The 12,762-nt window shown below is 55.6% G+C and overlaps 1 protein-coding gene across 2 annotated transcripts in view; it reads right to left on the bottom strand.

Moving 5' to 3' along the window:
* The window catches only part of SPTB (spectrin beta, erythrocytic), a 128,272-nt gene that overhangs the window by 16,885 nt on the left and 98,625 nt on the right, over positions 1 to 12,762 (bottom strand). For both annotated transcript variants that reach the window (XM_040226264.1, XM_040226266.1), the window contains exons 22-32: positions 12,450 to 12,539; positions 8,939 to 9,217; positions 7,839 to 7,969; positions 6,714 to 6,918; positions 6,069 to 6,443; positions 4,250 to 4,494; positions 2,994 to 3,132; positions 2,456 to 2,540; positions 1,675 to 1,871; positions 1,325 to 1,374; positions 757 to 835 (exon numbers count right to left, since the gene is read on the bottom strand). In XM_040226264.1, the coding sequence (XP_040082198.1) occupies positions 757 to 835; positions 1,325 to 1,374; positions 1,675 to 1,871; positions 2,456 to 2,540; positions 2,994 to 3,132; positions 4,250 to 4,494; positions 6,069 to 6,443; positions 6,714 to 6,918; positions 7,839 to 7,969; positions 8,939 to 9,217; positions 12,450 to 12,539 (1,875 nt within the window). The remainder of the gene's footprint in view (positions 1 to 756; positions 836 to 1,324; positions 1,375 to 1,674; positions 1,872 to 2,455; positions 2,541 to 2,993; positions 3,133 to 4,249; positions 4,495 to 6,068; positions 6,444 to 6,713; positions 6,919 to 7,838; positions 7,970 to 8,938; positions 9,218 to 12,449; positions 12,540 to 12,762) is intronic.

Raw genomic sequence — 12,762 nt, 5'->3', positions numbered from 1 at the left:
TCCCAGACTTCCTGCTTAGACTTCCCCAGTCCTTTCAGCTAAAGGTTCTATGCCAGGCAAGGCCCTGAAGACATCTGGGCCTTGGGTACCCCTCCTCTCCATCCTCCCTTCTACAAGTTGGAGACCTCTGAGGCAGAATCCCTGGGGCTGTCTTTTCCTCCCAAAGGGCTCCCTCAAGTCTATTCTTGCCTCAGAATCATCTCTGTCTCCAGCTCACTGACCCACAGGCATCAGGCCAGGAAGGTGCAAAGTGGGGAAGGGCCTCTGTTTTAGTGGAAGGAGTCTACTCGAGGGTGAACGTGCCCACTTCACTCTTCTAAATGCCACGGGTGGGGCAGGGGAACCACACAGCCCATTTGTGAGTATGTGTGGATGTGTGCGTGTGCAGAGGGTACTGAGTTAGGGACGATGTTGGAGGGAAAGGACAGTGTTTAAAAGGGGCTCATCCCTGCTGTATAAACTGTTCCCCCTGATGGAGATGGGGATGTGTTTATATAACAAAATTTATTAGACCACATAAAACCAAACTAAGAGAGTCATGTCAGTGGGCTGGCATGTCAGTTTCTTCTTGATTGAGGGGAGGAGGGGAATTATTCTAGAAAATAAGCTAAGTAAATAAGGAGGAGTGGTGGAAGGATTCTGGGGAGGTGGGGGTGTACCCATCCTGGCCTTCTGCCCCTGCAGAGCCTAGTCGGGACGATGGGTGTCTGGCAGCAATGAATCCCAGGAACTAGACAATTGGGACAGGGAACTGACCGGGGACGTTCTCTCAGTGGTGGCTCGGTGGGGACCTCGGGGAGCCTCCCCTGCTGTCTCGCCTTCCTCCTCTTGAAGCCTATGGAAAACAATGTCCCACTTCAGAAACAAGCACCTCTTGGAGGCCGGAGCCCATCTCCAAGGCCTGGCTTCCCACCTCCTCCCCCCAAAACACCAGCCAAGTCTGCAGCCCGGCAGACCCTCCACCATCTGCAAAGTAAAGGCAGATGCTTCAGAAAAGGCTGGTTCCAGGCAGCCCGGCCTCCGGGACACATGTTCAGCTGGTTCCCAGAACAGGGGGTGACGGCGCAGTAGCCATGGCCTGCCCCCCCATCCTTCCCCCATGAGGACTCCAGGACACCCAGGACTGGGGGGAAATGAAGTCTCTTTTCTGCCTTTAAGCTCCAGACACTCTGGATTTCTCTGACTAGTGGCCCAGGTGTGAGAGGTCACATATAGTGTGTCAAAACATCAGGGGGCCTGTTTCAAGTATAAGCATCGTCCTCCCCCTCCCCCTAGCCGCCCCCCTCCTCATCAGAGTGCTCTAGCCAGTCCTCCCCACACTCACCCAGGCTCCTCCTCAGTTCTCTCCGGGGTCTGGCGCTCTTTGAGCTCAAGCTAGGAAAGGGAAAGGCCAAGGAGTCAAAGCAGCCACGAGGGGAGCCTGCTCTGAGACAGCTTTCCCTGAAAGAGCCTCCCTGTACCCAACATATCTGATCTTCGTTCCTTCTGGAATCAGCCCCTCTTGTCTCTTACCTTCAAAAGTCCATCCTTCCTCCCACTCCTGTTTCCTTCCTGCTTTCCCCACTTGCTCAGCCTTTTACACTGCCCATAGGTCCCCCAAAACCGTCTAAGAGCTCTTGACTGGAGGAACCCCCAAGGCTGTCCACTGCTCCGGGCTGCCCCTCACCAGCTCACCGTGGTGGGCTTTTCTAGGGCAGCAAAGCGCTCTTCCCAGCTGGCCGCAGATTTCTCAAAAGCCTCGTGCCTCTTGAGGAGCTTTTCTACACCGTCCACCGTGTGTCCATAGTCCCGGCTGGCCAGGTAGGGCTCCTGGGCGATCAGCCATGCTTCGGCCACGGAGGCATCCCGGAAGAACTGGCACACTTCCAGCACTGCCGAGACAACAAGGCCCGGGGTCTGTGAGTGCCCCCCAGACCTAGGGGGCCTGGGGAGGTCCACTCACAGACAGACGTGCAGCCGGCGGGTGGGCAGACCGGGCAGTCTTCCCAGGCTGTCTTGCTCACTCACAGATGTGCACAAGCAGCCGTGGGAGAGTCCAGGTCTTTGTGCAGCCTCTACCCACGTGGTGGGCTCTCCCCACCCCTCCGGTCTCCAGCCGCGGAGGACAGAGCCCCTTCTGGGCAGCACACACCACAGGTCAAACACCTGGGATGCACTAGAGCCTTACCCTGACCCCTGGAGAGGCCACAGCTCTACGGGAATGCCAGTCGGGCGGGGGCGGGGGCAGACAGGGAGTGGGTGTGCTGGCTGTCAGAGGTGGGCTTCCAGCAGCGTGTCTGCTGGGTCTTCTCCGTGAACCTCCTCCCCCGACCCCTGAGGCTCCTGACCCTGAGTTCTGCTGATGAGTGGTGCTGTGTGTGTTGGGGGGCTCGTCTCCTCCACTGCCTTGTGACATCAGCCCTCCCCGCCCCAGCCCCGCCCCTCCCCGATTGCCTGGCTCCCAGGCTTCACTCACACATGCGGAGCCGCTCCCAGCGGGCCTCCCACTTCTCCTTCATCTCCTCCCTCCTGGACACCACCTGCTCCCGCTTCTCCCTGATCTGCGGGAAGAAAGGGAAGGCAGCTCAGGCTTTGGTAACCCTTCCCCCTGCTGTGGGAGGCAGTGTGCAAAAGGGCCCTGCAAAGCCGGCTGGCCTTGGTCACACAGCCCTGGCGTCAAGTCTTGGCCCTGCCAGCTGAGCAGCCTTGGCCAGGTTACTTAACCTCTCTGGGGTTAAATATGCCTCACCCAGGAAGCAGGGGTCGCCAAGCCCAAAGCACACACGTACAAGAGAGTTTAGGAGGGTTATGAGCCCACTCGCCCTTTGAAGCGGCCAGCTCTTTGAATGGGTTTAGTGAGGCTGTAAATCCCTGGGCTGGCACAGAGCCCCAGTGCTCCTGGGATGAAAAAGATGAGCCTCCATGGCCCACAGGCTCCCTCCCAGGAAGCTGTCTGGCCCGGCAGGAGTGGAGGCGAGAACAGGAGAGCACGCGTGTCGGTCCCGCCGGCCCACCTCGTCCGAGGCCTGGTGCTGCCTCTGAAGGAGGGACTCGCCAAGCTCCAGGCAGGTGCTGAAGTTCTTGCTGCGGGTCTCTATCTCCGCCCGGATGCCCTGGTGATACTTCATGAGGAGTTCCACCGAGGAGACGTCCCTGGGGGGCAGGGTTGGGAGTCTGGTGAAAAGGGAGACTCGGGGTGACTCTGGCCCACTTGATATCAAGTTCCAATCAGAGGGGGGCCCCCATCTGCCTGGGGGTCTGAACCCACTCCATCCTCTCTCTCTGGACAGCCAGGAAGTCCTGCCAGCTGCCTGGTCCAGCAGGAACACTGATACCCTAGTGGCCTCCCTCGGCCAGTGGTCAGGACACGGGCAGGGGTGCAGCAGCCACACACACACACACACACAAAGGAATGTTACATTTGGCAATAAAGTGGAATGAAGTACTGATATATGCCAAGTAGATGAACCTTGGAAAGACTGTGGACAGTGAAAGAAGCCAGTCCCAGAGGACCACACATTCTGTGATCCCACTCATGTGAAAAGTCTACAATAGGTAAACTTAGATATACAAAGCTGATTAGAGGTTGCCAAGGGCTGCAAAGAGATAGGAGTGGGGTGATGACTGCTAAGGGGTACCGGGCTTCTTTCTGAGGTGATGAAAATTGGGGTGATGGTTGTCCAACTGTGACTATGCAAAGCAAACACTGAATGGCACCCTCTAAACGGCTGAAGGGTGTGGCATGTGATTTCTAAGCTCAGTCAAGACGTTAAATATAAAAATTTGACCACCAGGACAGGCGCCCTAGAGGCAGAGGGCCAGAGATGAGCACAAAGTGTGTAGTGAGTTCTGATCCTGGCCAACTGCCCACATACCTGCCTCTATCTCTCATAGGCAATGAGCTCCTTTCCCGAGTTTTAGGGAAAAGGTCCCCAAAAACCCGTGCTAGGGGGAGAGTGACCACTTCTGGACCTGCCCAGCTTTTGATGTATAAACTATTTATTTTCACTGACAACTGTGGCCACTTGTGCCCCATGACAGAATCTGAATGACAGATGTGTTTCTCAGCACTCAGGATTCTCTTTATTCTGCAATGGTCAGTCCTCCCAGTAGCAGCTGAGTCACTAAGATGCTGCCTGGACCCAGCCTCAGGTGCCCCTTGGGGATTCCTGCGTGCCCACAGTCCGGGAGACCCCTCCAGGACGGGCTAGCATCTCGGCCCGCCAGCCTCTGGGACAAAGTGGCCCGGGGGTGGGACTGCTGCTCTCACCTGGGCTTCTCCTGGGTCTCGATCTGCCGGATGATGCTCTCCATCCAGGAGAGCAGGTCTCGGGCCATGCTGAAGAAGCGGAATTTGTCTGCCGTGTCCACCAGCTGGGTGCGGCGCCCAGCACAGGCATCGAGCAGCGCCTGCCACGCGGCAGACACTTCCTGCTCGTTGTTCTGGATGATGTCTGCCTTCTCCCCAGCGTACGCCGTCTGCAGGCGGGCGGCCACATCCTGGAACTGCTGTACCTGTGATGGGGCAAAACTGACCGTTGTTCCCCGGGCCGACACGTCTTGGGCCTAGGATGGATGAGAGTGTCTGCTTCCTCTGGGTCTCCCTCTTGAGGATGGTGCTAGAGGCTCCCCAATTCTTGGGTGCTGGAGAGAAGGCTCCCTGCTTTGGCACCTCTGCTGACCGAAAGCACCCCTTGGGTTCTGATGAGGATTTGGGAGTGAGAGGGGCTCTGTGCCCTTTGATGTGTGATTATGAGAGTAATTATATACCGGGCACCGCTCTAAGCACTTTTTATGACTCTCTCTGTCTTTATAACAATCTCATCAAAGAGGTACTGTTCTTACCCGTTTCGGAAACAAGGAAACTGAGCCGCAGGGAGGCTCATGACTGGCCCGAGGTCACTCATGCTCGGAGAGGGCACAGCTGGGACTGGGGGCATCTCTCGACTCCCTGTTCCAGATCCTTCTTGTGATGCCATCCCGTTTGAGGCCGGCCCAGGGCAGTGAAGCCTCACTCCCGAGACCCTGGTGGGGCTGTACCTGCCTCAAGGGCTCTGGCATCCCCAAGGCACCTCCAGCTGGAGGACAAATCCCTAGGCTGTCCCCTTCTTGGTGACCCAGGGGCTCCACCTATTAATACTTTGGTGTTTTTTCCTGAAATCCCACTGCGTCAATGCAAGACTGCAAGTGAGCCCAGCTCTCCCTGTTCCTCTGGAAGCCCGGTGAACAACCCCAAAGTGACTGAGCACCACCCCCCCAACCTTTTCACCACTTTGGACTCTGCAGAACCTTATGGGCCTATAGAAGCGCCTTAGGGGGCACCCCATGATGGGAGGGGGAGTCTAGGCTGATCTTGGGCCCCCCTCCAGCTCCCACTAGGAAAGGCTGAACAGCCCCATGGCTAAGGGTTCAAAGTCTACAGCCAGACTGCCAGGATCTGAATCCTGGCTCCCCTGCTTAGCTGCATTTTCCAGGCGACTTAATTACCTTTCTATGCCTTGCTTTCCTCATCTAGAAAAGGCAGAAGACATTACTCCCTTCCTCAGAGTGTGGCTGAGTGTATTGCTTAGAACAGTACCTGGTGCTAGAAAAGCGCTACATGTAGACTCACTAATGATTCTGTAACACTCTGACAACCAGATAAATTGCATTTTAAGGTACTTTGCATTGGGTTTGGGGAAAGGCTCTGTTTAAAGTGAAAGTGTTAGCCGCTCAGTCATGTCCGACTCATTACGACCCCACGGACTGTAGCCTGTCAGGCTCTCTGTCCATGGGATTCTCCAGGCAGGAATACTGGAGTGGGTAGCCATTCCCTTCTCTAGGAGATCTTCCTGACCCAGGGATCAAGCCCAGGTCTCCCACATTGCAGGCAGACTCTTCACCATCTGAGCCACCGGGGAACTAGTTCTACAGCTAAAGAACATTTGAAAGCCTCTGCTCCGTGCCTTCCTGCCTGGAGCTGTTGCCTCTCTAGGGAGTGCCTGTTCCGGAGATTTCCTCTCTAGAAGCCAGGAGAGGACCTGACTCTACAGGACCCCAGGGAGGCTAGTCAGGGGCGAGGCGGAGGGACAGCTGGGGACCAGAGGCACCTGCTCCCCCAGCAGGTGGAGCTCCCGCTCAAAGGCAGTGTGCGTGCGGTGGAAGGACTCCGCGGTGCTGGCGTCCAGCCCCACATCCTCAGGCAGCTCGCGGTGCTTCTCGCCAATGAGGCCCAGGATCTCGGAACCAGTGTAGAAGTAGCGCTGCAGGTCATAGGAGGCGGCCAGCAACTGCATGCGCGTGTCGATGAGCTCTAGCAGGTCCGCCCACATCTCGTTCAGCCCGTCCTTCCACTCGGCGATGGTGGCTGCCTCAGAGTGGCCCGCGTCGATGAGCCTCTCAATGACGGCATTCACGTTGTCCACCCGCTCCTGCCCAATCGCCCCGGTCTCCCGGGCAAAGTCCCGGAACTTGTCCCGGAGCACCTGGACAAGGGTAGATGGAAACGTGGTTATCGGTCATCAGGGCTCGGGCTTCAGTAGTGTCATCACACAGACTCCCAGTGGCACCTGCCACCACCTGGAGCTGGGCTCTGACACCTTCCCCAGGGTGCCTGAGCTCACACGGGGGAGCCCTCGTCACTGCGGCACATTGCACCGGGCAGGTGTGCGTGTGTGAGTGTGGAGGGGGAGAGACAGCTCCCAGGTCTGCTGCATTAGAGGGAGATAAAGCAAGCAGGGGCCGTGGATACTCACAGTCACGTGGTCAAAGTCTTGCCCCATTTCTGAGGAGGAGGCCACCGTGTCCTTCTCTGCGATCCACTGCTCCAGGTCATCCACCTCCCTCTTGAGCTGGAACAGGTGGTACATGTTCTCCAGCTTCCGCCTGCGCTCCTCCGCCATGTCCTTCAGCCCTGCATACTGCTTGTCCACCTGCCCCTGAAGTCTGATGATCTGTTCTCTGGGATTCAAAACAAGAAAAGTCCTCAGAGGGGGCGGCCGAGAACCCAGGGCAGCCAGCTTCAAGGAGCCTGCCTCCTCCTTCCCAGCCCTGAGGCCTGGATGCGTGGGGGAGCACAGCTTTGAAGATATGGCAGTGACTTTTCACAGGGAAGAGCTGGGAGAAAAGGAACCATCCCTTAGACCATGATGCTTCAGGGGATGATGAAATGTGTCCCCTGCCAGGAGCTGCCTCCTGTCCCTGCCCCTGACTCTGAGAAGCTGAGAGAGACTGGTCTGGATGGAGAACTTTCCCACTATTCTTCCAAGGAGGCTGGCAGGGGAGTGGGCAGTCTGCCTGGCTCCACCAGCAGCAGGCCTGCTTGGCTCCTTAGGGAGGGATAGCAGTACCAGGGGCTCTTCAGTCCCTGGGGGTCCTGAAGTGGCTGCTGTGGGTGCCCTGAGGATAGGGCCATGCCTGGGGGCAGCCTGAGGTGCCTGACCCAGTGGGCTCCACTGACGCTGCACCCACACCACTCAACAGTTTAGACGGCATATGATGATTTTGCTGAGACACTGCGAGATCCTGACCTACCTTCTGGACCACACACAAAAACCAAAGTTAGACTAGGCTAAAGGATGCTGAAGACTAACTCCCCCAAAGACAGGAGCTCACAGTTCACCATGCAGGCAGTTTTGCTACTCTGTTCCCTAATCTCTTTGCCAACCAGGCCTCCTTCCATCAGCCCTGTTTGAAGTCACACTAAACCATGACACAACAGGGAACTAGGGCCAACCAGCAGTCCAGAAGGTAGCCTTCTCAAACCCGTAGACTGGGGGAAAACCATTCCTGTTTTCCCCTTGGACCTGAAGGGATCCTGCTTGGCAGGGGCGGGGGGCGTGCCCAGGAGCTGGCCAGGTCGCCTCCGGAGGCGCACGCACCCCTCGGGGTGGCCTGCGGATAGCAGGCCCTGGGCCCGGCCGGCCAGCTGCTTGATATTCCTCCCATATTCCTCCACTGCCCGCTGCTGCCGCAAGTGCCGCTTCAGCATCACGATGGCACTCTCTTCATCCTGCAAGGAAGCAGATTGTCAGGGCACGAGCTCATCTCATCTGGGTGAGATGAGCCAGGATGGGCCAGGAGGTGGGGGAGGGCCAGCCTTGCGGGACACCCCAGGAGCACTGCGCGTGGTCTCTTCCTGCTACTCCCGGTGCCTGGCAATGCCTGCGTCCCACCTTCCTCTCGACGCCCTCAATTCCTACCTGACATCCACCCTCCCAGGCCCCGGTCCAACCTCTCTCCTCATGAAAACTTCCTGTATCATCCCAGCTTTTAGAGATCCCCCAACTTCACCTCTCACACCCTCCCACCACAGTACATCTGCACAGAACCCCTGACACACAAAAAAATGTGAAGAATTCTTGGGTTAGAGCAAATCTAACTAGAAAGCTGAGCACAGAAGAATTGATGCTTTTGAACTGTGGTGTTAGAGAAGACTCTTGAGAGTCCCTTGGACTACAAGGAGATCCAAACAGTCCATCCTAAAGGAGATCAGTCCTGGGTGTTCATTGGAGGGACTGATGTTGAAGCTGAAACTCCAATACTTTGGCCACCTGATGCGGAGAGCTGACTCATTTGAAAAGACTCTGATGCTGGGAAAGATTGAGGGCAGGAAGAGAAGGGGATGACAGAGAATGAGATGGTTGGATGGCATCACCGACTCAATGGACATGAGTTTGGGTGGACTCTGGGAGTCGGTGATGGACAGGGAGACCCAGCATACTGCGGTTCATGGGGTCACAGAGTTGGACACGACTGAGCGACTGAACTGAACTGAACTGGCAAACAGGGCACCCAGCTGGAGTACATGCATCATACGGTCTCAAGAGGAGGGGTGTCCTGAAGGTACCTGGACCCCTGCCTGCTGCCCTCAGTGCTCACACACCTGGCCTTCCAGGTGCCCCCCTGATAGCCCACCTCCCCCCTGGCTCTTCTTCTCAGCTGGTTTTGGCTCCCAACCCTGGACCCTGCCCGAGCCGACCTGGGGGTTCTCGTCAGAGAAGACGTAGAACTCCTGCTCGCCAATCCAGGCCTCAGCCTCGCCCGCGTCCAGGTAGTACTGCTGGGCCTCGCTGGCCTCTTGTAGGTGCTTCAGCCGGCTGGCCGCTGCCTCCCGCAGCGTATCCCACGAGCCTTGCAGCTGCCCCAGGCGCTCCTCTACGTCCTGGCAGTCGATCTCGGCCGCTGCCACCAGCTGCTGCCCTCTGTGCAGCACGTCCTCCACCCGGGGCGTGTGGCCCAGGATCTCGTTGTGCAGTGTCTGCAGTCAGAGGGGAAGAGCTCAAGGGCTGGCCTTCTCACCATGCAGGGCAGCCCAGGGCCCCCCCCGGGCACCTCTCGCCCCGAACCACTTAGGGAAGCTTGAGCAGAGCGGGTGGCTGTTAAAACGGCCTGTGACCATGTGCCCAGCGCAGTGCTGGGTCCACCCACTCCCCTCTCACCCTCCTGTGAGCTTCTGAGATAAACACTGGACGCCAACACAGAGCGGTTAAGTCCCTGTGGGCTTCGAGTGACAGGGTGGGATTTGAACACGGCTCTCTTGGATCCCAGAGCTGGAGCCCTTGACGGCTCCCTACTCCTGTTTCAGTAGAGCTCAATTTCTTTGCTGTGCATGGTGGAGGAGAGGAAAATGACTCTTAAATGGCCTTCTGAGGTCTGATTTTAGCAACTTTTACTCTGTATAAAACAGTAGTCAGCAGTTGTTCCTTATTCAGGGTAGGATTTTATTTTGTTTTCTCCTGTTTCTACTTCTCAAATCTTTTATGAGCTTTCTATTATTTCCTGCTTGAGACTTCAGTTACCAAAATGGTATTTTCTTCCCACTTTGGTGATGGGCAAGAACAGGATACATGGCCAGTGTTGTGACCGTCAGCATTCAAAATACATGGAACTATCAATACCTGTAAGTCACCTAACTTGTTGAAAGGCACCTTTACACCTGATGCTTGGAATCTCAAGTCAGACAATTTCCTGTGGTCTCTGCAATTGTATTAAAAAACCCCACTGCTCAGCTCAGACAATTTCCTGTGGTCTCTGCAATTGTATTCAAACAACCCAGGGCGGCGTCAGCTTCCAGTCGCTTTTCCTGAGATCTCAGTACTTTTCCTGAGATCTATGAACTCTTCAGGTATACTAGAAAGCTATTTCTGTGTCTCTCCTTTTAAGCAAATTCCGTCCTAGGCTTCTGCTCAGTGTGCTTACTTAGGACATCTTGTCCCTTGACTCCATTCATTTAATACCTAGTTATTAAATTGTTTCCAAGGTAACAGGCCCTGTTTTAGGTTCTAGGGACAATATGGGGACAAGATAAACAAAACCCCTGCCCTCATAAAGCGTACACTCTAGTAGAGGAAAGGGTAAGCAAGTAAATAAATAAATGAACATAGATAACAGGTGCTACGAGGAACAGACACCAATGAGATGAAGATTGTTCTCCAAGGCGTGGCAGTGGCCACCTAGCTGGGGGTCCAGGAAGGGTTTTCTGTACAGATAACATCTGAGTGAGACATGACAGATGAGAGAAAGCAGCTCCAGAGAGATCTGGAGGGTGAGTGTTGCTGGCGGGGGGACACAGCCAGTGTCAAGGAAGTCCTTGGAAGGAAACCTGGATGGTCCAAGGGGCCAGGCCAGCTAGCATACTGTGAGGGAGGGTGAAAGGGATAAGACAGAAGATTCAGGGGGAGGTGGGAGCCAGGCCAGGCTGGACAGTGGCTCTTAACCCTGGTTGAACATTGAATTACTGGGGGAAACTAGACGTAGATAGGGCCACCCCATCCCCAGAGATCCTAATGAATTGATCTGAGAATGGGGCCCAGGCACCCGTACGTCTAAAGGTTCCCTCGGGTGATTCTACTGTGCAGCTAGAGCTGAGAACCCTTCATGAGGCTCCTTGCAGGTTGGGTTTTAGTCACACCGTTAGATCAGTGGTTCTCAAAGTGGGGTTCCAGGCCAGCAGCATCAGCATCACCTAGGATCTTAATAGAAATGGAAGTTATCAGGCTCTGCTCCCAGAGTTTGCTGCAGAGGATCTAGGGTGGAGCCCGGTCAAGTGTGTTTTAACAGGCCCTCTGGGTAAGTCTGATGCACACGGACCACTGCAATAGAAGGAATGATAAAATGGGATTTCAGCTTTAGTGAGGCTAGCCTAAAATCGTCTTTACTGGAGCAGCCATGCTCACCCAAGAGATTGTCTTCCCCTTCATGTTAAGGGGAACCCCATCCATATTACTCTTGCCCTTCTCGTGAAATAGCCATCTTCAGCCCAGGGAGGTGAAAATCATTTGGCAATAACTCTGAGGCTAAAGTATTGAGTGTTGAAAGGACCGGAGTTGGCTCATTTTATAGTAGAGGAAACTGGGGCCTCAAGGATACTGTCTTCTGCCAGCCTTCCCCCTTTAACTGGAGGCTGATGTGATAGTGGAACCCCCACCTCCACCACCTTCTAGTCTGGGTACCTATGTGCTGTCCCTGGAGCCTCAGTGCCATGATCATGCCAACTGGAAGCAAAGGGCTAGAGGGAGCTTTCAAGAAACCACTTTTAGTATAATTAATTCAGGCCCTTGCACAGTTGCTGGGTTCTGTGGGCAGATGTTGGCTGCTGACATTTTTGGAAGAAGTAAGTACTGTCTGCCATGACCTTCCTTTCCCAAGTTGCTGCAGTACTGACTGTCACTCTGGGACATTCTGCTCTTCTCTAAGTTCCCAGATTCTCCCTGATCGACACTGCAGCTGCCCCCGGGTTTCCTGAGCCAGAGAGCAAACTAGGCAGGAGGGACTCCAACTAAGAGCAGAGGTACAGTCAGCCCTTGGCCAGACTGCATGATCAGACCACGAACCCATGCCACTGGCCTTCCCAGAGGACGCAGGCTTCCCTGCAGCCCTGACAGAGCAAGAGCATCCGCTTGCTTCCAGGCTTCTGACCAAGGCCACAGAAGTTCCCAATCAGGCCTAAAACAGCAGAACAGCCAACGGATGTTTGCTCCTATGGCTCAGAGTCCAGGTTTAGTGGCTTCCTCTAAAGGAAGCGGGGGTTAGAGCCCCACAGCATCCTCACGTGTTTCAGAGAGTAGAAGCCTACTTGCCCGGAGGAGACCCAACAGGCCAAGCTTAGCCCTGAAAGAGGGAGAAAGCAGCGACAGGAGAGACGCCAGGAGCTGTGAGCCTCCTCTCAGGGAGGCCAGGAAAACAGAAGCTACAAAGTGCGTGATACCCCAGGGCAGGGCCTCCAGGTCCTACACTCACCTGTGCCCTGAATGGCCCCAAATTCCAAAGCACCTGGACCCCTCACTCCCGCCAACCCCCACGGTTCCCCTAGAATTCTCTCTGCTATCACCAAAGCTGCATGAGAATACACACACAGACTGGGAACCCTGAAACTGTCAACAAGAAGAGTAGTCTGTAATCTGCTGCCAGGGCTTTGTGTCATCAGAGCTGGACCCTCTTCCCTGAGGAGTGGCCGGGGCAGGAGGGACTGACCAGGTAGCGGGACTCACCTGATTCTTCTTCATGAACAGCTGCACGGTTTGCAGGTTAGTGCCATAGTCAGTCGACTGGGCCAGAGGCAGCCTCTCCTCCACCCAGAGCTGCGGAGACCAGAGGGCAGGAGAGAGCTGATGACAACCACAGCCACCCTTTCATCACTCACCATGGGTCAGACACAGCTCTGCCTACTGTGTCCCTCCTGTTCCTCCCAACAGCCCATCAGTGTTTTGTAAAAGGGGGGCATTCAATACTCTGAACCGAGGTTCCAAGTAAGTTGCTCCCGGTCACTTCAAGGTGGGTGGCAACATAGGGATCTCGAGCCCA

This window comes from Oryx dammah, unplaced genomic scaffold (genome assembly GCF_014754425.2).
Source record: "Oryx dammah isolate SB20612 unplaced genomic scaffold, SCBI_Odam_1.1 HiC_scaffold_26, whole genome shotgun sequence".
Lineage (NCBI taxonomy): Eukaryota > Metazoa > Chordata > Mammalia > Artiodactyla > Bovidae > Oryx > Oryx dammah.
This window is presented reverse-complemented; position numbering and strand designations above follow the sequence as displayed.